General features: G+C 42.1%; 1 protein-coding gene across 8 annotated transcripts in view; it reads right to left on the bottom strand.

The window, feature by feature from the left end:
* tanc2b (tetratricopeptide repeat, ankyrin repeat and coiled-coil containing 2b) overlaps positions 1-24,993 on the bottom strand; it is a 143,135-nt gene that overhangs the window by 9,163 nt on the left and 108,979 nt on the right. For 6 of the 8 annotated variants that reach the window (XM_072373218.1, XM_072373221.1, XM_072373219.1 and 3 more), the window contains 19 exons: positions 24,393-24,576; positions 22,853-23,101; positions 16,567-16,698; positions 11,232-11,270; positions 9,959-10,240; positions 9,581-9,705; positions 7,441-7,672; positions 6,879-7,048; positions 6,381-6,659; positions 5,374-5,541; positions 4,943-5,103; positions 4,437-4,545; positions 4,218-4,340; positions 3,855-4,091; positions 3,531-3,743; positions 3,143-3,236; positions 1,611-1,744; positions 1,094-1,217; positions 473-648 (listed from right to left, as the gene is read on the bottom strand). In XM_072373218.1, coding sequence (XP_072229319.1) covers positions 473-648; positions 1,094-1,217; positions 1,611-1,744; positions 3,143-3,236; positions 3,531-3,743; positions 3,855-4,091; positions 4,218-4,340; positions 4,437-4,545; positions 4,943-5,103; positions 5,374-5,541; positions 6,381-6,659; positions 6,879-7,048; positions 7,441-7,672; positions 9,581-9,705; positions 9,959-10,240; positions 11,232-11,270; positions 16,567-16,698; positions 22,853-23,101; positions 24,393-24,576 — 3,231 coding nt within the window. The remainder of the gene's footprint in view (positions 1-472; positions 649-1,093; positions 1,218-1,610; positions 1,745-3,142; positions 3,237-3,530; positions 3,744-3,854; positions 4,092-4,217; positions 4,341-4,436; positions 4,546-4,942; positions 5,104-5,373; positions 5,542-6,380; positions 6,660-6,878; positions 7,049-7,440; positions 7,673-9,580; positions 9,706-9,958; positions 10,241-11,231; positions 11,271-16,566; positions 16,699-22,852; positions 23,102-24,392; positions 24,577-24,993) is intronic. The other 2 variants (XM_072373225.1, XM_072373220.1) reach the window with 1 other exon arrangement.

The following is a 24,993-nucleotide window of genomic DNA, read 5'->3' as shown; positions in this document are numbered from 1 at the left end:
TTAGAATAAGCCTGTGATTTGAAACAGCTGACTGAGGTGTCCCAAATATTTATCTTTGATCATTTGAAGAAGGTGTTTATTCTTCAACACAGAAAGTCCATCTAATCACTAAACACAGCAGCTGTAACATTCCTGACAAACATATAAACATAAAGTCATTTTTCCTCAATGTTAAATGTGTGATTTAAAATGTGAGCCTGACATTGTTATGTGTGGCTGTATTTCTAATAAAATAAAATAAAAACAATTATTATTTAAAATAACGCAAATGTTTAATTCAGCTTAAATATCACCATATAGATCAGTCCAGTTTTGTCTAAATACAAGAAGCCACGCAACAACTAAACTGTTAAAACATCATTAAAGAAAAAGCTAATTTAAAGAAGACTAAATCTTCTCAGTAATTTGATGCCAGCTTGACTGCTGGAAAAGACCTTTTCCATTTAAGGACCTTTGAGTTTTCCAGACTTACCACTTCAGAGTCCCCGTAGAAAGCTGCCAGATCGAGCGGCGTGCGTCCGTTCTTGTCCGCGTGGTCAGTGGCAGCTCCGCTCTCCACCAGGCATCGGACAACAGGTAAATGTCCTTTCAGACAGGCCCAGCTCAGAGCAGTCAGACCCTCTTTATCCATCAGAGACAGAGAGGCTCCTGAGGAAAGGAACGATAGCAGTGAGACTTAGCCAGGAGTCTCTGTTTCTGCAAACTTTCTCATCATAACACTGAGAAGGCAGAGTCTGAGAAAACACCCTGGTACACAAAGTATTGTTATAGTCTTGGCTGAGGACAAATATGAGACAAAAGTTCTCATTTTATATTTTCAGTACACCAGTGGACTTTTCCTCAATGGTTGCACAACCTTTATCCCACTCAATATCTATCAAATGTGACTGACATTACAAACATAACTATCAAGCAACTGAATGCACATTTCTATCCACAGCTACTGATATTCAGAATATCTGCAGAGATATTACAGTTAAGACACTTTCCATATACATAATTATGTTTTTGAGGGCCAATTTGTAGTTTTGGGATTTCCGTCAAAACATGTTCATCCCTGACTTGCCTTAAAGGTTTCATTTAGACAGCTTACCTTGCGTTAGTAAAAACTCAACTGTTCCCAAGTGTCCCTCTGAGGCAGCCATCATCAGAGGCGTTCGACCCTGTTTATCAGCCAGGTTGACATCGGCTCCATGTGTTAGCAGGAGGTCTACAATCTGCACAACCCAAATTAATTATCTGTTAACTGCAAAACGACAGCTCACAGTTGTTTTCATCATCTATCAATCCAAGCCAGTCTGTCAAAAGGATATCCGAAAAAAGAGAGATCAAATTTCAATCACAGCATTTTAAAGTTCAAGCAGATGTACTGAAATGCTTTTTATTTCTGTGCAAATATAAATAAAAAACCGAAAGATGCTCAGTTTAGAATACTAAAATAACTAGATATTCACTTGTGAGAGACCAGAACAATAAAATGTCAAAGTGTCTGCTTAAAAAAGAAAAAACACAAGGTCAACCTGTGTTGAACTTGCATTAACTGGTCATGTATGTAAAATGTTCAAGAGAGGATGTTGTTTTTGTACCAGTGGGACTGGGTGCTCACTGACCTGCCAATGTCCCTGTCTGACGGCGCTGAAGAGCGGGACAATGCCTCGTCTGTTGGGCTGAGCCACGGCCGCACCCTGCTCCAGCAACAGGCGACAAACTTCCAGCTTCCCCCGACCAGAGGCTGCAGTCAGAGCTGAAAGCACACAAATTCAGTCAGGGACGGGAGGAGAGTAAACGCCGTGCATTTGCTGGGTAGAATTTAAAAGTTCTATTGTACCGATCATAACTGATTTTGTGGTACTTTGGCAGTAAAGAATACAAAATCAGCCATCATCACTGTTTAAGGGCATTTGACTGAGTTGTTAGCAAACAGCTGCTGTTTCAGTGTTCACCAAATGTTCGTTAAAAAAAAAAAGATGAACTTCAAAGGAATTTTGCCAAACATGGCAGCTTTCTAGAGGGAAAAACCATACAAACATGAAAAACTGTATAAAGTTGAAATAGCTGGTAATGGACAGACGATGGTTACACCTGCATCCAATACAGGGAAGTTAAGCTGGCCTTGCCATCACCAGTTGTATTGACATCTTTATTTGTTGTGTGATGTGGATGACAGCTTATGCTTCCACCACTTCTTCTTCCACCAACTTCCACATCATGTGGACGTACACATGTTGGAAGCTGACATTTTGATTTGAGAGACCAGAAGAATTTATTGTCAGTATTTCTATCTTTTATTTTTAACATTTACAACTTCATTCTAGAAAGTGATTCTCAGTGACCTCGATATGCCCTTAATAAAACACTTTGCTCAGAGAAGAGAAAAAAATAGCTGAGGGGATGGAGCACTTGAGACTTTTTTGGAGTAAAGGCCTTTAAAGAGAAATTTCTCCAAACGTAAAAATTATAATTGGAATGATTCGAGCAGTGTGAATTTATTTTTTTTAGTCAGAGTTAGAGCAGCCCTGAGCAGTTAGAGCAACACTTTTATATAATGTACACAGCTCGGTATGTCTGTAATTCTTATATACATACCCCCCTCCTTAAAAATCACCTTGCAAAACAGCTGTTATCCTTCTGATCCCTTATGAACAATGAAAGTATGGCTGAGTGAGTGCATGCCCCCCCTCTCAGCTGGCAGTGAGGAGAAGCTGTTAGAACACTGCAGCTGGGGAATAAAGATTGTAATGAGGTTTTATAGCTTTAGGTTACAATGATACATTACGTTTCTCAACAACCTGCCACAGTGCAATCAGACTAGTCTGATTCTAAGCCCCCTGCAGCACTCTCACCCACCCTCTTCTGTTTGAGCCCAGCCCTAAACGTGCTCCAGTGACACCACTGCACTGTCATCTGCATCTGACGCAGCAGCAAGCAGCCGACACACAAGAACAGTCGCTCACATCCGCACTGCAGCGCTCTGCCTCGCAGTGCCACACATGGTCCCAACTGTTTGTCTCAGGATAAGATCTAGTATGTTTTTGCAACTGTCTGAGGATATTATATGAGGACTTTAAACATTAACAGGCATCTCAGTAATGATTTTTGCAATTTTACATAAGTGATGACTGGCTAATCTAAGTATTCCCACCTGTCTCTCCCCAGAGGGTGTCAAAGTTATTGATCTGAGCCCGTTCCACCTCCTCTTCATCTTTCTCTGGCAGATCCAGCAGGTAAGATACAATCTGATGAGGAATAAGATTCACGATGACACAGATTAATAACCAAGTTTGCATATACTTTGATCTAGATGGTTTCTCTCCGTTACATTGGCGTTTTCATACCTCACCCCCTCATGTTCTAAACTTAAATTCAACAATATACTGGCTGACATATAGACGTCCTTAACATGCTGAACGTGCTCTCTCAATACATTTTGGTGGATTGTGGTATATATGATATAGCTATGGGGGTTTGATTTAAGTTTTAAGTTTGATTTTGGAATAAAAGAATCAATGATATCATTGCATCTGCTGTACCTCTGTGTATCCCATACTGGCGGCAGCAATGAGAGCCTGCTGGACTGCATGGCTCTTGGTGAAGGCTGCCTGCTGTTGGCTCTGTGGGGATTGTTGTTGCTGTTGTGATCCCATGCTCCAGTCAGACTGAATGAGGAACTTCACCACCTCCATGTGGCCCCTCAGGGCCGCATGAACCAGGGCACACTGGCCATTCTTATCCAGGTGGTCCACCTTTAATCAGAAGCACAAAAAAAGGTCAAAGATAAAAAAAAAAACTGCCTATTTCTGGGACTTGGAAATAGTTAACACCATTTTGAATTCTTGTAATTTCCCCTCTCGAACCTTTGCCCTTCTGCGACAAAGTGCAGTCACGATGGCCATGTGTCCACCCGCTGCAGCGTAGCCCAGCGGCGTCAGGCCACTTTCAGACTGGGCATCGACAGAGGCACCAAACTCCAGCAGCAGTGCCACCATGTCCATGTAGCCCAAGTGGGAGTGGACACACAGGACGGGGGCGTTGTTTAGCACCTCTGTACGGTAATTCACATTGGCACCGCCCAGCATCAGCAACCGGCTCACCTGAACACACAAACACAAAAAAATGATCGGTACAGAATCCTTTCTGTGAAGCATACTCTGAGAGGTACTACTGATGTGCTACTCTTACGAGAAGTAGGTGTTAAAACATCCTTTATAGGTCTGTACCTTGATGTTGGGAGTGTAGAGATTTCGTAGAGAGGAAAGTGCAGCTGAAAGACCTTCTGTGCTGTATGAAACCCACAGCCCTTGCAAGATGGATGAGGAAACTCCGACTTTCTTGCTGAGACCCTTGAAGACAGCGTGTAAATATTCATTACTGTGAAGCTCGAACACAGCTGCGTGGGGGTGTGTGTATACATGAGTGGGGGACATATAATGTTATACCTTGAAGATATGTGCTTTGAGGATGTGATGGCCCAGCTCAATAGTCTGCTGCCTGTTCAGCTTGTTCTCCAGCCGAGAGAACCAGAAGGCCAGTAGGGTGTGCCCGCTCCTGCAGAGACGATAAACACAAGTCTTTCAAGACTGAATCATGAGGTCATTACATTATGCTCTTATTACATGACTGTAAAATCAAGGAAGCAGCCTGCAGTACATTCCAGCATGTTATACAACATTATAATACTACAAGGCTCTAAACAAGCTTGTCTTATAACAAAACAGGCAGTTCTCAAAGTAACTTATGTGGCAGCATGGTAAGGTGGTGCATCTCAGCCATCACTCCAAACAATTCAATGTCTTTTTATATGGCTACATGCCAAAATACTCCTTCCAGATGGGAAATCAAGTCAAACATTAATTAACTGTTGTGCAACAGTTTTAATTTGGTCAACGACGACCTTTTTTCCAAACAGCCCTTCAACTGATCCGTTACCCACGCCTTGCCTCACCTCGGATCGCAGAGGAACTTTGTCTTTTCTCCCTCTTCTCTCCAGATCAGCCACTCTCTAAAGGAGGGGTGAACAAACATCCTGGTGCCATCTCTCCTCTTCACAAGGAAGACTGACAGGTTATCCACACGTTGCTGGAAGTCCTCCCAGTCCAGTGTGCCCTGCCATCACAGACATCACATCAACATGCTTGAAGGGAACTTTAAAGCGCAACAAAGGCCAAGTTATAGTTAGTTATAGTAAGTTAATTAAATATTAATTCAAATTACTACAAGAATATATCACTAACAGCTAGAAGTTGATTAAAAAAATTAATTATCTTTAAAAAGGTTTTTAATGCTAGTATGTTGAAAAAAAGAAAAAAACTCACAGATGAGCACAAACTATTAGAAGGTTTGTGGTTGAGTTATTGCATAATTCAAGAGAGCTACCTGCAGTGAACCCGCGTTGATGGCCTGAAATATCTGCTCATCGTTCAGCGGATGGAGCGACGCCACGGCCACATTGAGCAGGGGAAGCGCCCGCTCAAACGATGACTGCGTGGGGAAACGCATGTTGCACTGCAGCAGGTACACCTCTGCCAGGTTTACTGGAACAACCTGAGAAAGGAGGCGGACAATCTAGCTTATAATACTGATTTCCTTTGGATCAGTTCTACACGGGATGAATAATGCATCTTGTTTGCACAGCGCCTCTTTGACTACTGCTCCACGTGGTCTTCCTTAGAGGGGATGGGAATTTATCAGCAGTCACTTTTTCCATAGAGTCTGGAAGCAGGTCTGAATACATGAAATCAAATGAGTCTGGGGGAGTGAGATCAAATTTTTAATTACTAAATGCACACGAAAACATTTCAAATGCATTATGTCTCAAAACGGCGTTGGGTTCTGTCTGTCAGAACAGAGCTTTTATGAGACTACTTTTACAGAAAGAAAACCAGTGAATAGTGAAAACTTTCCCAGCATTCTCTTTGCTAATTATGAGTAAATTATTTATTTCGTATCATAAAAGCGTCAGTCTGAAAGCGCTAATTTGCAGTCCAAATAAATTTGTTTTTATCAGCTGTTACAGAATACAGAATGTATTTCTTGGACACTTAAGAAAGCTTGAAAATCTGATTGCTTCATCTCTGAAGCAACTTCTCTAAAAATAATGCTACCAAGAGGAGGATGATTTGTGACGCAAACTGCTGCATTCAGGTGCAGGAGCTGCAACCCACAGCCATTGCTGCTAAACCAGCTGGACGTGTTTTGATGAGCGGGATGAATCTGTGATATTCTAGCACACCTTCATACGTGTCTGTACATTTCATTTTCTTCTGGATCTTTTTCTCACATCATTCTTTTCACACCCCGATTAAACAAACTGTCACATCCTCTGGTTAAGAAACATCAACCTTAATTAAACCTGCGAAGACCACCATAAACAAGCATATAACCTTGTAGCTGGAGCTTTTGAGCACAAGGTAGCCCTTCTCGATGAGGTCAAAGGTGAGTTTGAGGTACAGATAGGATCCCTGACTCAGGGCCTTAAGATGGGCGCTGAGCTTCCCGAACGTAGTGTTGTCCATCTTGCCATTGAGTGAGATGTTGTTTTGGATCTCCGGGCTGCTGTGGATGCGGTGCAGGATGTAGCCCTGCAGGTCCTGGTCTATGGCGTCGTTCTCCTCCAGGCTGTCCAGAGAGATTCGGTGAAATGGCAACGGGTTTGTGATCTCCTGCAGAGTCAGAATTATTTCAGTCAACGGTATAGTTGTGTCCATTACTAAGTGAATATTTTAGCCAGTAGGTGGCATTTGATGCAAAAATAACCATCAGAAAACAATCTAAGGCACTGGCTAACACAACGATGAATGAATGAAGAGGTTCAAATCCAAACGCTGTCACTCTGATCATGTCATGTCAGTGTGTGAAATTATTGGCCTCCAGTTCTCTACCTGTAATGTGGTTCTGACTGTGACCACCAGCTTGAGCCAGGGAGGGAACTTGTTGATGGTTTTGGTGAGGAAGGACACAATGGTGTCTCCATAGTCCGGCTTGTGGAACTCTGCCTCGTTGAGGCCGTCGATGAGGATGACGAGATCTTCTTCAGAGTTGATCCTTCTCTCTGAACGGTTGGCATGTTTGATGGAAAATATTAATTATCTGGCTAAGCCACAGACTCCACAACGTATTTTCATTATCAATCACATCATAATTTGTTTTTGAGTTTAAATGGAAAATTTGGAATAAAAAAAGATATGACAAGCTGAAATTTAGCTTAACAAGGTCAAGAGAAGGAACTTTGTTATGAGCTATTAAAGTGCTCTGTGACAATAAGCAGCTAATCTTTACCATAGTCTCAAGTCAAATAATTTGATGTCTGAGAAAAGATGTCCGATGAGGCATTTATTACAACGTTTGAACTTTAGAGTAAACTGGAAAAAAACAGCTGACAAAGAACAATGTGAGGACATTCAGACCAAAAGAGCCAATAGTTTTAAACAATACGTGTACCACCTTTGTAAAGTGCATCCAGGGGCTCTAGGACCCCCCTCCTGAAAGATGCCAGGGGGTCCTGGACGCAGGAGCGCAGACTTAGGATGCTCTGCAGGTGTGGCTCCCTCAGCAGCTGCTCCCTGTAGGCGACAAGATGCGGCGAGCGGCACAACAGGGCCGCAACGTTGTGCACAAACTCCGGCACCAAGCAGGTGTAGGCGTTATCTGCCTGGCAGTAGTGATACGCCACCACCTGGGGGCAACAGAGAGGTGTGAGACGAATGCAGCCTGGTCACTCATGGAGCTACACAATGGTGAACACTTCCATTCCCTTTCAGCACTCCTCCTAACCTTGATCAACCTCTGGGTATTACAAAACTGATTTAAGAAGTGTTGGGGAGCACTGGAGGGGTGGATGACACACTTCTAGAATAACATTTCTTTTCCAGGGTGCTGCTAGTGCAAAGTCAGTTTTTCCAGTGTCTACTACAGCTACATCTCATTTGGGATTGAGTCAACTTCATGGTGGATGATTGCAGTATAATGAAACATAATACTTCTCGTTTCGCTGTATGGTTTTAGCTATTAATAATTCATTGCTTCCGGTTGCCAGGAGAGACTGATTTGGAGTTAGCTCATGCATGTGTGAGATGACCGTGGCAGAAGGAGTCAAGTGTTAAGCTGTTACATTTCACTGCTACGTGCTTGAAACATGATCAGATGAGTGATTAAACAGAGGAATGGGTGAGTGAGCGCAAAGACATCTCTGTATGGATATGAAAAGAGGTGGAAAATAGTAAAAGTGAAGGTGAATTTTCTGAGGGGTTAGCCAACTGAACAGCAGCAGCAAGTGTGACCAAGCGCTCGGGGGGATGAGTTTGAATTTTCAGAGGTGGGGGTGATCGGAGGGCAGTGAGGAAAAAAAAAAAAGAAAAAAGAAGAGGATATGAAAAAAGGACTAATGAAAATAGAATGATCATTTTTGGGCACAATGGAAAACCATGGGCTTTAAAACAAAAGGGGTGAAAAAGGGAATGAGCTCAATTATTAATGCACAGACTTAACAAGATCTAATAGCTTGGCTGGGAAATGACTTTCTGCAGGTTTAAATATTTCATAAGGCTCCCTGGCAAAGTTGTTTTTTCTTTTTTAAACACATCTGCATAATGCATCAGGCTGGGACCGGGGATGCAGATGGCTAAGCAGCAGGGAAGGGGGATCGAGGAGCAATAGCAGACAGGAAGAATAACACAAAAAGTGCGCTGGTTTCACACCTCATACAGGTTGATATTAAAGAAAGAGCAGAAGTTCAACACTCCCCATTTAAAAGCATTTAACACCACAAACAGCGGCATGCACATTTGAATGTTTCTAAAAAAAAGGTTAAAGCAAAGTCTAAACTCATCTCCAACTGTTTTGTATTCTAACACCTCAGGACAAAGAGCTCTCGGGGTGCCCGCGGGTGGTGTTGACTTTTTTTCCCAACGGCCTTTAAGTGTATCATTTCTGACAGATCCTGAGCCCTGTGTGCTTGTATTTTGGAAAGGCATTTTCCAAAGAGCGTGTCGGCAGCTATCTTACCACCTGCGGCATCACTAAGTGAAACATTTTAACATGAATCTAAGGAGACATTTAAACCCATTTAAAAGGGTTTTTTTTCAATTACATGTAGACAGAGGCTTGGAAATTCCAAGGCTTACCACACCCAAAGATAATAATCAGGTAGGTATTATAATTCTTTTATGAAGGAAAAAACAGAAATAAATAATGAATAAGATCTTGACACAATACTTGGCAACTGAATATATTAATCATAGATTTTATTTTGTTCAGATGTGAAATAAAAATGGAGACATGAGGAGGTACAAATGTTCAGAAGTGGTTTGGGCATCAGCACTTATCTTAACTAAGTATGCAGCAATCAAATGAAAGCTGCCATTTCTCATCATCATCACTACAATCACAGTTATTTCCCAAGTACATGGCTAAATAAGAGATAATTAGTCGAAGAGAAGAAAGAAAAAGCACACCAATAAGCCACAAACAGAGGCTTATAGATTATTTCTTAAGTCTTAAGGGTGTATTGTCTGTAAATCAGAGGATTAAAAGCAAATAAGAGTGTGATAACAAGTGCGCACATGGTCACGCGTGTGTTTTGTACCTGAGATGCCAGCCTCCTCATGGCTTCTTCCTGCCGTCGTCTCATTTCAGGGGTTCCTGGACAGCTGCCTCCTCCGAGAGTGCCGTGCGTAGGTTGGGGCTGGGTGAGAGGAAGCCCCTCTCCGTCTGAGAGAGAGAGACGGCAGAAACTCACTCAGGGAAAGCTCGAGCACGTGACACATTGAGAAAATGTTTTCAAACACTTTTTCTCAAAACAAAAGCTCAAGTGAGGCTGTCAAGCTGTTCTGAAACACTGTAATTTGCAGCTGGAAGTGAGGGAAAAATACCCTCATTTTGCAAAAAATAATGAACAACAACAAAAAAAAGAAAGAAAGAACATTTTAAAGGAATAATGAATCCACAGTGAATGGAGGCCTACGTTTGGGCGAAGCTTGAGGGCTGTCAGAAGCAATCTGCCTCATACGGGTGCCGTGGCAGCTGAGTGCCACCAGGCGAGAGATGATCGCCGTCTTGCCGAAGCCGATGTTGCCTACAATCACAACGCCATGGTTGGTGCTTGAATTGGGGCTGTTGAGGTGGGCATCGATCTCTTGGAAGAGCCATTCGCGTCCCGTGAAGACGGAGTCCATGGTGATGCTGGGCACCTCGAACAGCAGAGGTTTGAGAGCGATGTCTTGAGGCCGATAGGGCGCAAAACGCACTGCCAAGTCAGAAAACTGGTTATTACAGTTGCAACCCACAGCTATCTGCAAATATGTTATTTGCAATAACAGTTTCACCCCTTTCTAGCTTTATCACATCTGAAAGAATGTTGCTTTTTGTAGAGAGCATCCATGCTAACATGTCATGATCCAGTATTCAGTGTGCTTGCAATCAAATATGAATGCCTGTACACTCTATACAATCAATTTTGTGCTTTCTAATTAGGTCAATTTAACTGACTGCCTTTTTAATACTGCTGTGAAACATATCAACTTGTTTGACCTGTAATGATCTTTCCAAGTTCTTCATCATCATCAAACTGTTCATTTACAACACAAATAAAGGCAATAGCCTACCAGACAGTGCAGTCTCTGAAACTGACTACGTACAGAAGATTGATGTGTAAGAAAAGCATATTTTTGTACAGATATCATATTATACTGTATCATATGACAAACAGCACCATCTCTATCGCTATAATATAATTACATAATCACAAGAGCAACGAAATGTAATGTTTCCCAAGGTAAAGGGAGAGACTGCTTTTATCAACCGCTGTTTCTTTTTCTCACTAGGGGGAGTCATTAAGCCAAACTCCTCCAGAGGTTGGGTCTCTTCTCAGCCAAACATATGGCCCATTAAAGACTAATGAGGGTAAAATGAATCTGGTATGAACTTCTAAAGCTCTGTGATAAAATTTAGTCCGCTGCTTCTGGGTGTCATCTCGTGGGCCTCCTCTTTTAAACTGACTTTGGCTTCGAGAGTAACAACATGCTCTCTTTTATTGGGTGTGCCTTTGCTCTAAATGTCATATCAGCATTTGGCAACTCCAAGTGTGATGAGACTTGTATGTGAATAATCCAAACGCTTTGCAGACGAGAGTGCTTGCCACTTGACTACAGCAATATGACTTGTAAGTAAGCGTCAGTAAGTGGAACATGTGTGGAACATGCTGCCTGATGCTACAAATGAAAATTAAAGTAACTTACGTGACTGGGATTGCCAGGCATGGGTGTTATTTGCGTAAGCTGAGTCGAAAAGCAAGCATAAGACAGAAAGAGGGAGAAAGAGAGTGATGAGAGAAAGAGGAGAAAGAAAAGCAAGTAAGGACAAGAATGGAAACTGGAAGCATTGTGCAGTGTGTCAGAGGGCAGGGCAAGGTGCAGCTTAGTGGGAAAAAAAGAAGCAACAGCAATAGCATCAGCACATAATGATGTCAGAAATATGGGGAACCACCAGACCAGGGTCGATTACTAATTGAAATCCTTTGAATCACCTTAAGGGCATTTCTCAGCATGTTTGGAGGGGAGATTGGGGATGGTTTGCACTTTAGGGAGAATCTAATTGGTTCCATTGCGCTAGACAAGATCAATCAATCCCCATAAAAGTAATTGAATCCAGTCCTGGTAGTAATTCGATCGTGGGATGGAAGACCTCAACTCCGCAGCCTATTGTGTATAAATTGCAAGTTGTTAAAAGTTGGCTATATTTCAATTTAAAGCAATCAATACAAGGGCAAGCCAAATCCAAAATAAGGAGCTCTTGTGAAGAAGCCTCAAATAAACTGCCACATCATACTTTCTTTTGGTTCATTCACTAGGTCAACATGTGATCAGAATCTTGCAGTGAGAAAAAAGGGATGCTGCTCAGATGATAGCCTGTGTGGTAGTTCATTTCACACTCTGCAGCATATTAATAATAAGTATGCTGAGAGTCAGGGATACAGAAAAATGTTTATGCAATACAGTGGTAGGATAAAATGTTTCTAGACTGTGTGCAGGTAAGGAGAAAAAATATATTGGTGTGCAAGGAGGGGATGAATGTTGCATTAGAGCTGTATGTCTTTTGCAAATGACTCCAGTGTGCTTATTAAGAGCATGGCTACATAATATAATGAGCTGATATTGCTTCTAATGTAGTCTGGTAGCACGCAGCACTTCAAAGTGCTGTTGCAAGCATGACTCCTTTTCCAGGAATGCTAATTATTATTGCAGAATGAAAGGGAATATGATGACCTTGCTGAGAATATTCCCATTTATACAATCAGCAAAATAGTAACTGATATATCTGGAAGTGGGTGAAAAGCTGTTCATACAGAGTGCATGGCCAGCACTGCATTTTGCAGCACTAAGCTGTGTGCAAGCTGCAGCCCAGTGTAATAAAAGACATTTCATCCATATTCCCAGGTCAGATTATTTTAGTGCAAACTCAACAAACACATTCAGTCAGACAGAGCGAGAAGCAGAAATATGACCCTACACTGATGTGATATTCTTCCAGAAAGATGTTCCACTGTGAAAGAATTGACCTGATCCAACACTGGGAAGAGGAAATGCAAAAACTGCCCAATGCTTCCTACACCACAAGCACTGAAGTAAGAAGCTAAATACCCAGAGATACCCTGTTTTAAGTGGTGCTAATCCAATTATCTTGGGGGGGTGACTGAATGCCAAACTTGGCTGTAAAGCTCCGTCCGTCCTTGTGGAATTAGTAAACCCAACCTTGAGCTATCAGGCACTATCCTCCAAAACGATTAAGCTGCTTCACGCGCTTTGAGTCGTGCAGCCACCGCTGCTCCACTGTGTCAAGTATTCCAGGAAAACATAGCAGCCATGTTGTGAATGAGGGCTGAGGGAGTTCTTTCACAAATGGAGAAGGAAAATGTGTGTGAGGGATGGATGGATGGATGGCAGTCGCTCATAATCCTGGCCATAACACTCCCCCTCAGGCGACGCTGAGCAAGGTATCACTCCACCTCCCCCTCCTCCTCCACCACCAACCCTCCATGGCCAGACGGAGTGAGTCTCAGACTTTTTAATTATTCACCAGGTGAGGATGACTCAGGGTGGCTGAACCGCCTTGAGAAGGAGGAAGAAGAGGAGGAAGACAAGAAGCAGAGGAGGAAAGGAAGTGGAAGGGAAGGAGAAGAAATGAAGGTAGAAAAGAAAAACTTCTCGTATTGCTGACGTTGGACGGTTTATTTGCTGTATGTGTTCCAGACCTACACTTATAAGTCCAGTCAGTTCACAGCATATGTGGAGATGCAGCTTGGAAGTGAACAACTAGAACAACAGGATCTTATATAATTGCTAAAAAAACCTCAAATCTTATGTAATTCGAAGAGTAGGCCAAGAGCAACATAAATAAACTTGGATGTACCTATGCCTAATAGCTGTTTTCAGAAAACTACTGTAGCATGCAGCTTCACACGGTCATCCAACACAGTTTTAGATATCCTACGGTTCACTAACTTCATGTCAACTAGTCAAGCAACAAGAAAAATGATGTCATTATATCACATAAAACTACTTGAAAGAAGATATTTGCTGCGTTTGAGTGCTCGACCTCAATTAGGCAAATAATTCTGATTAGAATCAGAAACCTTTTCAACTAGGACGTAGCTATGAGTCGACGTCCAATCGCATTCTCCGAATGTCACAGGAGGGTGTTAATGTCATGCATTTCATCCTTTTTCTGTGTCCCTTTTATTGTGAAATTCCTCAAAAACATTTTTATAGCTAAAATATAAGCTGCTTTTTAAAGGCTGGCTTCCACATACAAGCTAAAGTTTTAAAATGTATAAAAGAAAAAATATGAAAGAAAATGATCGAATTAGAGGTAGGAATGAATTGAACAACCGTAATTTTTAAAGTTATTTTAATTTCAGTGATCAACAAGGGGATATCCTTGTTGATCCTAAATTAAGTCATTCTATTTTTATATACTGGTCTAAAACTGAGCATTACATACCCAAGAAAACCCTGGTTTGTGTCAGAGATAAGGTGTGTGTGTGATACTGAAATGACATTTCTTTTCTCAGGAAGTTACTGTACCCAGGTAAGTCAACAACAATAAAGCTCTACTGCACACATGAGTGAACTGTATCAAACTGTGCATACACAAGTGATACTTCCTTGTAGGATCAATTTATTGTTTGTTTTCGTATTAGATCAGTTCATAGTGAGAAATATCCCTCATTTCATGAGCCTGATCACTTAAAATGTCTCATCAAATACAACACTCAACTGCCTTACTAAAAGTTATCTACTTTCAGCTCTGCCAGGGAGTAATAAAATCATCTGAAAGTGAAACTATTTTCATCACTTCAAAATTCATTTTAAATTCATTTCATTTTCAAAAGCTGCAACAGTCAGCTCCAATGCAACGTCTGTTTTCTGTCTATGAGCAGAGGCAGAGAGGCAGTGAAGGGGAGAGGGAGGGAGGACGGAGAAGGACAAAAACAAGGAGGGAAAGTAAAGATAAATGAAGGGCGAAAATGTGTGTGCAGAGCACAGTTATGTGAGAGAGTTAGGGTGAATAGATAAGGTGGGTGGTAAATCTTAGAGGTAGGCAGGCAGGAGCACAAGAAGGTCTGTTAGAGTCTGACTCACACTCCTCGAAACAGCAGCACAGCTCGGGCCCCCGATGGCAGGCATCAAAAGAGGCCTCGATAAAATCAACCACAAAGAGAGCTGCGTCTGTCAGCTGGTTTCCACCTGACCAACGCACAACCTACTCTGTGCAAACCCATCTGTAAGTCTGCATCCAGCTCATGCAAACCTATTTGCCTATGTGATTCCTCCTCGGATGCACTGCACAATCCTGCCATTAGTTCTTGAAGTGTAAGTTTTGATTTGAAGTTTTCAGAAGACAAAAGGACACAGGAGGTGAAAGCATGATTCATCTTTTGGTAACTCCACGGATCATGACTAATTAGAAATCTGGACACTAGTTATCTTTCGCTGGACAGCGAGTGTTGGAAAACATGAGCAAAGACATTGCGACCCTGTAGGCCAGAAACACCCATTCAAATGTTTTAATATCAAAACTGTAAGTGTAAAACTTTCAATTTCAACCTGATTTACCAGACTCAGAATGTGTCCTCATCTTCTCTTAAAGAGAAACCCCTGTTTTTCAGCTTGCTCTGCCCTGTCTTGCTCTGTCTCCTTCCCTGTCTCTCCTGCTGAAACCACAGCAGCAGTGCTCTCAGGGAGGCTCTGACGCTGATCCGAGGAGGCAGAAAGCATGCTAGGACGCAGTCGCTTGCCTTGTAAACACATTTGGCCGCCCTTAGAGGAGGAAGGTTGAAACAAGTGGCTTTGGCAGTACCAGCGAATCCTTGAGAGGGACTACGTCTTTCCTTCCATCTTCTGTCTTTTTTCTCAGCCTCTGTGTCCATCTCCATCTCTCTCCCCACCTTTCTGTTTCCTTCGAACACTCCTTCGCTCTGCATTTGCCTGCAGCCAGCTGCCCCCGAGCGGGAGAATCATATCACAGCTCCGCCGAGCGCTCCCTCGGCTACGGGGATCTTAACAGGTGTTTAAAATACGCAGGGATGCATATTTGTGCTCACTCGGATGGCAGAGAGCTGCCATTACAGTGCTCATTACTGACTAAGTGATGAAGAAGGAAAGAGATGGGACAAATAATGTTGACATGAGGCCATTTGGTAAGCAGGCTGAGGAGGTGCTTGCTGTGTGTTAGAATTGAACAGTGTGCAGTGAAGCACACACTCACTGTGGCAGTTAGGAATGGAGACAAATTTTAGCTTTGTAGTGACACAGTTTGACAAAAGGCTCTTTGTTTACTCCCTCAGAGTCTCTAACTCCTCTGCTTCACACAGAGGAACACAACAGTTGACAACACCCAGCGTCCACCTACAACTGCACAGACACATCACTGGTCTGGTAAAGGAGCTCAGTGATACGTGCAGGAAATTTGGAAATGAAAGATGCTGCAAACTGCAAATTAATATTGATATTCTTCTGCCGTATGACTTGCTTGTCATGGAGCTTTGCCTTGCGATTCTCAGCTGCTTTGAGCTGTGTTGTTTGTGGATGAGAGCCAGAACAGAACAGTGTCTTCTGCCCTGATGCGAACCAACTGGTCTGGCTAAGCCAAACCAGAGACAAAACAAGCCTGGATTTAAGTGAAAATGAGTGACAGCTGAATGTTGGTGTCTGTCTTGGAACAAATGGTTTTTAAGGTTTTTAAAAACTGAGTACCTAATTCATTATTCTGGATTAGAGACTTAAAACACTGACCACACAACACAACGGCTTTGTTCCAAGACTGAATCCGCCAGGGCACCGTTTCTCATGCACACTTTAAAGCTTTGTTTGTATTTTTGCCAAAATGAGTCTTAGGACCAGGACAATTTCTCCTGAGTCCTAATTTCTCTAGCGGGCAGACATTTTGGATTAAATTTACGGCAGCGATACAAAAACATTTCTGGCACACATGTCGCTCAAACAGCCATGAAATTGCACAGACTGAACAGCTGTCTGCAGAGGGTAAAGGGAGGCTGTGTTTGTTTATGCTCACCTCTCAGGTCCTGCCCAGAGCGACCCGGCCCGCAGGTGGTGCTCTGCCTCGGCATGCGCAGCGAGGTGCGTAATGGCGTGTGCCTCTGCTCATCCAGGTATGCCAGGTCCTCCAGGTGGGCCGAACTTGTAGCTGTTTCATTGAATGTGTGTAACAGAAAGAGGGGAGGAGCAGGATATTTCAGAGGGAGAAGAAGGACAAAGATACTATTGTCAGTACGTATGAACACTAGCTGTAAACAAACTTATATCACACATACACGCAGAAAATGGGAAAAGTTCACGCAGGTGTCCCAGGGCAGTTGTCAGGCTCCCACTCTCACATTTGTGAACTCCTTCAGGAAAGCGGTAGCCAGCACTACATGGTTCTGTCCTCAAATTCCCTCCTCTCTGTGTCTGTCACGCGGCACGGAGGCAGATGCCATCCGGCCCCTCTCAGGATTAATTAGCTCAGCAGACAAATGTCTTATTCATAGAGAGAGCGCCGTCTGACGCTGGCTGTTGATTGTTCACACCACACTGTGTGTTCAGGGCCAACACTCGGAACCACTGAATGTTAAATGAGATTAGATGCCACCAGTGTGTGCAAGCAACAGACTTGATTCTGTGTCACACCTGAACCCCACGGTTCAGATAGAGGTAAGAAAAGTCCAAGACAAGACACTTCGTCAAACAACAAAATCCTGGGAGGATTAAAGGGACTGAACTATCCAGAGTTTAGTGGCTCCTTGACAGATGAGAGTCAAGTTTCTTTCACAGGGGAAGAAAAGCAAACTAGAATGAAAATCAGGTATTTGAAATCAGTGCCTTTCTTTAGTTTATCGAAAAGATAATACAGCTTTATTCAGTCTTGGGTCTTTTGTGATTTTCATATCCGAGGTCAATATTTCCATCGGTTCTAAAAACACTTCACTCTGCGATAATTCCTAAAATCTAAGAACATGGAAATATCACTTCGATAAAGTCAGATGGGACAAAAAACACCAGGGGTCAGGTGATCATACTGGTTTTAAACACGCCAGGATCACCTGAGCTACTTTATATGGAGATAAAAACCTAACACAAATGGAACTGAAGCCAGACAATGAACTCAGTCAGTCTATAAACTCTGATGGATGCACAATTTGACTGATAATTTTATAATTTGCAAAAACTTCCAAACAGATATGGTTTTCCCAGCGCCCAACCTGTCTGTATTTCTTTCCCAAATTGTGTTCCCACAAAGATTGGTTGCCTTGGTGATTGCAATTATGTTTAGTATTGTTGACAGAATGGATGGACATGCTGCAGAAATTAAACTGAAGTCTTGATAAGCCAAGTTCATCCTTTTAAATCAATAACAACACATTCGAAACGAATGTTCTTACAATGAGCAAAATCAAAGAGGGGAGTTATTCTTATTTTACACAATACCTGATACAGTTTGAGGGTCTAAGATCCAGTCAACTTCAAGAAGCTGGAGAGAAGTGTAATGGGAAATCGATGCTTCTTCTCAATTACATCCTCAGTTTCTCTCTGCGGTCACAAATTAAAGCACAGTAATCCTCCAGAAAGCAGGCCTGCGAGCCTTCCTCCTCTCACCAGCACCTCAACACTGATCCTTGGTCGATCTGACATTCAAAGAGAGGCTTCCGTACCCCTCCAGTTAAGCTTAGGTAAGTACAGAGAATGTATATGGCTGTGTATGTATGTGTTTCTGGGTGCCTGAGTCACCCCAGCCATGGACTAAAAAAATTAGCCAAGTGAGTTACCCAAAATGGAGGGAAAATGGCAGCTGAGAATGTTGGAGGCTTGGCCCTGATGGGAATAAGGGGGGTGTGCTGGTCATCCAACTAGGCAGCAAGCAGGGACAGTGGAGGTATTAATCTGCTGCTAAACTAAGCAAGAATGACTCAGGACTCCAGGGCTGGAAAGTCTTTTTTTTCCCTCTCTTTCAACTGTGTTTGAATGTGAGAACTCAAATCTGTGTGCTCATCACCCCTATCTGCAATGCAGCAGGCTGCTGGGGATCACATTCACAGCTGCTGTGCCAATGCGCTAAGACTAGATGCAGAGTGAAAAGAAATAAGTAGGAAAGGAGAGAATGGAAGCTTTGGGAAAAACCAACCACACATCTGACACTTCCTGTTTAGAAGAGTGACATATAGCATGAACGCATGCGCCCGCGCACAGGCAAACAACAGCTGGACCGCTGGCCAGCGCCAGGCACAGCGAGGTGACAAGTCATCTGAGATATAAGGTAGCTACTGGTGCCTTTTTACAACCCAGTTCCCCTCTCATCTCACTAAGAGTGGCATTTAGTTCTATTTAAACCATATCCATTGAACGCCTCATATTTAAGCACAGCTGGGACAATGAATCAAGGAATCAAAACAGAGGAAAAGCAAACCAGTGACGCGTTTTTCCCCCCCTAAATGGATAAATGTTATCATAATTGAGCTGCTACCTTAACTTTGTAAGTTTAAAAGGACTAAATAATGAATTTAGTGAATCTCTGAGTGCCTTTACTCTGTATATAAGTTGGGATTTTCCAATACCCAAGCAGTTATATACGTTGGTTAATATAGATCAGACATCACGATGTCTGTAAGGGTAACTTTGAAAGTCATGCCTGTAATATGTTTGTGGTAATTAGACCTTTACTGAATAAGAAGCTCCTGTGATAGATATTCACAGTGAGATATATCTGGTAACCATTCTTGATTCTCATCTTTTTACCTAAACAGACCAGTGTTGTTGGTAGAAATGGTCAGAGGTTGCTTTCTGTCATTTCTAAAAATGGCCTTCATCTATTTCACCTTTCAGTCAGGTGAAATTAACAACAACACTTTAAAAAAGCTTAGAATTTCACCACTAGACTCAAGCAGCTAAAGAATATATGTTGTAATGTCCTCACATTGCAAAAAGGGTTCTGAGCTATAGCTTCTACAAAGTACTTTTTACACAAAACTCATTAGGTGTTCTGGTTTGGTGATGGCAGTGTGCTTTTGTGGATTCAATTAACTTGAAAATTACACTTTGTGCTTTTGGACAACTTAATTAATTTGTTTGCTACCCAGCTGAGCAATTGATTCGGAAGGATTCTTTTTCAGCACAGTAGTTATTAGTTTTATGAAGTCGAAAAAGTTTTAGTAAGGGCACTTGTCCTCCTCCAAGTTCAGGGACTCAGTGCAATTTTAAACAAAATGTTCCACATCTGCACCAAAATGTATTAAGTTCTTCTTTCGCCTGTGTTCCACCTCACATAATGGTTTCATGGTTTCATAAGCTTCGGCTCAACAGTTTTTTTGTGTATTACTGCAACACACAAACAAATGAATCCCTCAGATTATTCCTTCGCCAAATCTTGACACACAAGTGTGCATTCTAACCAAAGTATGTGTTAAAAATCGCATTAAACTAGGTTCATCTCATCTTAATTCAACCCACAAATACCAGTGAAAGCTCTGATAGATCAAACTTGATGTGTCAGCCAAAGTCTTACGTCAAAATCTTAGTAATAAGTGCAGGAAATGTGTGTTCTGTTCATTCAGATTACTTCATACTTTGAGGGTGTATTGGTGGCAGTCAGAGGAAATACAGTGCTGTGCTTAAAGGTGTATTCAAGAGTGCGCCACATACCTAAGCCAAAAGTTGTTTCCTGTTTCAACTACCAGTTTTCTGGATGTGAGGTATTTAGGTGATACTGGGAAATTGCAGCTGTTCCACACACCATCAAAAGTAAGTTCTAAAACTTTGGACAAGAGTAAAGTACAAGTTTCCAATCATCAACTGCCTTGGTCAGCATTAGCTCTGCTACTGTGGATGAAAGTGAGCCTATCTTTACAGATTTCCTCCATTACAAACAGTGACATCCCATAGGTTTCTGTTAAGCCTTCTGTGGTTATTGAAAGAATTTTCACACAAAGATGCTTTGTCTTATCATAGAAGGGAAAACCCAGGTGATGTAAAATTCGACGAAAGGTTATTGAAATTAAACGTCCCAGTTAGCCGTGGCAATAAGTGCACGTAGCAAAGCTCCTTATCAAATTATATCTGGGATTGTTCTGCAAAAGCAAGCCAAAGTGCCTGTTGTGAGGAAGGTCTATAACCTCCACGGGAGGCAATCAGGGAAAGTTGGTCAATTTTGGCTTCTACCGATAGTAATGCAATGATGAAATCTGTCGATTCGAGCAACAGAAAATAACAAGAACTGACATAAAATTGTCAGTGCATTATACTGGGTTGATTACTTCAAACCAGTTTATGAATATTTGTCTCTTTCACAGTTTTTATGTTTTATAAGATGTCATTCAAAATCCGCTCGACAGAGAGGGCTTTAATAAAAGCTGCAGTATGATTCATGTAAGGACAAGCCTTTTAGGAGTTTGAATCACACCAGTTTACTTAACCTCTGCGGCCTTAACATCGACAATTTCCCATTTAAAATCTGTCCCCAAGTTTTACAGTCACTCATTTTAGAATTCTAGTCAGCGCTGCTCTCAAGCGTACTCTGGCGTAACCACGGAGTAATAATTAAAAAAAGAATACTTGGTCCTAGTTTCTCCTTACTCTATATCCATCTTCAGCTCTACCAACGCACTGCCTTCATTAGGTAACAGAGGAGCCTCCTCACTCCTTGTTTTCCTCCCCGGTCGCCTTCTGCTCTCACTCAGTTTCTATCTCCCTTCCTCTCCACACATCAAAGCGAGTCTCTCTGTCACTCTGGGGAATAGAAACGGTTAATGCCTGGGGCTTTGATGTTCCACTGCCGTGTGAGCCCAGCCAATCCTCAGCTTGTGCTCGCCTCCCATCCCTACATCATCTAATAATTCTTTGTGGAGGAGAGGCAGAGTGAGAAAGAGAGATTATGAAACTCTTTTTCACTCCTCTTCCTCACGTATCCATCTCCCTCTCCTAAATATGGAGTTCCTGTCCCTGAGAAAACCAAATGCCTTCCGTTAAAAATCGCCTCGCTGCTGCTTTTCAACTTAAATTCTCTTTATTTTTTTTGCATCATCTCTAGCTTACAGCATGTATTTTAAGCTGTCTCGAGCTCACTCAGTCTCCTTTGAAGATCTGTGTATTGAAGGGCGGAGATGAGATCGAGTATGAATCTCTAAACCCGACGGAGAGGCTGCGCTGCCAGACAGCAGTGTCAAACAGCAGAACATGACCAGCATAAAGAGAGGGTCACAGCTGCACTGACAGGTCTTGTCACGCATATTACTGTGTTTAGTGAAATATACGAGTGCACAAACGCACACTTTTTCTCCCAGTAGGAGTGGGAGAAGTGCACAATAAAGCTCATAGTCTGTAACAGCCTCTCTGATGATGAGAACAATAATACAATCAGGCCCATTAGGACTGCCTCTGTGTTATGAAACTGACATCTTTCCTGATATTTTACTGTTGCTTTTGGGAGCTTTTTGTGGCAGCTATGGCCAACAAGAAGAAACACACATCAATTAGCAATACAAATGCCAGCTTTTCCGATGTGATGTTCTTCCAGCCGCGGCATGTTTTTCTGCAGAAGCTGTTTGCCAGACAGTCTTATTCGACTCTGCGGTTTCATTCTACACCACAGGGCTGGAAGAGCTTAACAAAATGCCACTGTGGATTTTCAACTTCCTGAAATGTTAGCATAACCCCATGAACCTGAAAAGTTGTTTCCTCAACGTTGCACAAAAAATATAACAAATTTAATCCAAACAAACCACAAAAAAGCTAAGATTTTAGGGCATCTAGCTCAACTCTTATCAGGCTGTAGAATTAGAAGTTTTGCTCACAGAACATGCAGTGATACAAGCAGTTAACAAATAAAAACATGGAAAACTAAACTGCAGCTTTGCATCCAAAAGATGAAAAGATGACGTGATATTTGTAGGTAAAAAATCCACGTGGCTCCACAAATATGAACTATACAAAAAACAAGTCATTTCACAAAAACACAAAATATTCATCTGTAAATACAAGAAATTTAGAGTTTCATTGTATATTTGTGATCAAAGGAGTCACACCAACGGACAGCAAAGAAATCCAAGAAGGGAATAATGGTTCATCTCATAATAACACAAGCAAGATAATAAGGTTGAAAGAACAGAAGAAGGAGCGCATAAGGAGTCAGAAATAAGGTCTAATGTGACTAAACACCAGCAGTTCAATCCAGTTTTGCTGGAAAAAGAACTCTGCCTTGGCAAAATGTGTGTATGGCATGGCCATTTGATTGTGAATAACCTTATTTTTGGCTAAAACGTTGCGTCCTTTTTTCTTTCACGGGATAAGGAAGGGAAGAGGAAGGGACTCACCAGCCACAGAGTTAGGGCGGGGCATGAGGTACAAAGGGATGGAGTGGGCAGAATGGGAGGACATGCTCTCCAGGTTTCGCTCAGGGATTTTGTTGAGGCTGTAGGTGGAGGCAGTCATGTTTTCATCCACCCTGTACAGGAACGAGTCCATGCCTGATTTCTGAGACTGCCACAGTTTGAGGTTTCCCCGCGAACCCTCGCCGTATTTGCCACCTCGCTCCATGTTCTCCGAATAGCTGGTCAGAGTGGCTGCAAAACAAACAATGACACCGGTTTTCAGGGCATTTGTCACACTGGGATTGTTTGAGTTTCCATTTCCCTCCCTCCACCCACCCAGCCCATCTACTTTCACGTCTATTTACTGTTGCTCTGAATCAATTGCATGTTGATGTTATGCTGCTCCTCTCAAACTGCAGGTGTTCACAGTTGTTGCCAGGAAACAATGATGGCACCTGTTTTGACATCTGAAAAGTGCTTCACATCCGCGAGCATTTTACCTCCGCTGTTGTTTTTCAAATGATGCAAAAACACTACAGTAGATGTCAACATAATCAAGTATCTAAATTCTCTTCAACTGGGAGAACAGACAAGGGACATGTACTATGGAGCAGGTTCAACATACTCAGGGTATCTTTTAATCATATAGCTTAACTAACCCCAGCAGAGATCAAGCTGGTGTCACAGGTTAGGTTATCAGTCAAACAACTGCAAGTTTTCCAACTGGATATGTGTAGTTCATGTAAAAGAGGTGATAAAGGCAGCAGATGTTCAGTCATAGACATTAATCCTTGACTGGAAGACTATAAATGTGATGCCGATTATCAATATAACATGTTGTGGGTGTATTCTTGTGGCATTTAAAACTGGTTATTGTGAAATTAAGAAACATACAAGCAATTCAAGCTACTTCTAAGGCTTATTACAAATGTCTACATCCTTTTCTAGGTCATCAAGGCAGTATAATGTTGAATTTTGAAAAAAAATGAAAAACAAGCTTAAGATGAGTCTGTGTTGTGATCTACAGCAGGTGTGTGTTTCCAGCATGAGCCGCCAAGGTGATACACCACCTTTGTGACAACAAATACCCAGAGTTGAACCTGATGCTTGATCGCTAAGCCACCATTTCCTGCTTCACCAGTACAGAACACAGATCAGTTTTTGCATGCCTTCCTCAAACCTGAGCAGGGTACCAACCTTTTAGGTAAGTCAGACCCTTCGTTTGAACCAAACTTTTGCCAAATCTGCTTTGAATGATTAAGATTATTAGCTGTGACATCACACCTGTATTGTCAATAATCCTTAGAGTGTGTGTTACAGACAAGCACTTTGTTTTGTATGAGACTTTTATTGTACAATGCCAAATCAGAAAAAGATGGGATGATACAGAAAATGCAACAGCAGAAAAGCAGAGGTTCCGTCATTCACTTTGATTTTTATTGTATTTTCTTCATCAACTTTAAACATTTTGCCTTTTCTTAGATAATTATTTTTGAAAAACATGCATGTTTCTTAGAAATGTGCATGAGAAATGAGATCTCACCAATAATCCCGCTGTCTCTGCTCTCCAGTGTTGAGGTGGGACTGGTGACAGAACCGTAGGCGCAGTCCTTGTTGCCAGCCTGGCCGGGCATGGTAGTGGGAAGGGTGGAGCAGGGGCTGCCTGCAGGTGGGGAGGCAGTGCTGCTGGTCAGGGTGGAGCAGGGGCTGATCCTCTGGTTCTGGCCCTGGGAGAGAACCACATATACAAATTTGTTACAACAAATGCATTAGCACAAGAGGGGATGAATTGAAAAATGCAGCGCTTGATATTTTGAAATCTGAATCATATGGAGAAAAATGTCATTTCAGTATTGCAGTTTTTAAAAGCTCAGCCCCCCTGCAGCTTCACAGCATGAAGTCAATCATTCCTTGGATCCCACACATGTATAAACACACATCATAACACCAAATAATTTGTCATTTTTCTGAAATAGGAACTGGAAGCACTTCACCATTTAGCTGAACAGCTATTATTCTCCAAAAAAATGTTTATCAAAATTGTTGTAATACAATTTAAAAAATTTACTCTCAAATTTACCATCAACGGGATACTGAAAAAATAAATCACACACATTATGAACTGCGTCAGAGATGTGGCATCA

Source organism: Leuresthes tenuis, unplaced genomic scaffold (genome assembly GCF_036924035.1).
Source record: "Leuresthes tenuis unplaced genomic scaffold, fLeuTen1.0.hap1 SCAF_20, whole genome shotgun sequence".
Classification (NCBI taxonomy): domain Eukaryota; kingdom Metazoa; phylum Chordata; class Actinopteri; order Atheriniformes; family Atherinopsidae; genus Leuresthes; species Leuresthes tenuis.
Note: the sequence above shows the minus strand (reverse complement) of the source record. Positions and strands in the feature narration are given on the sequence as shown.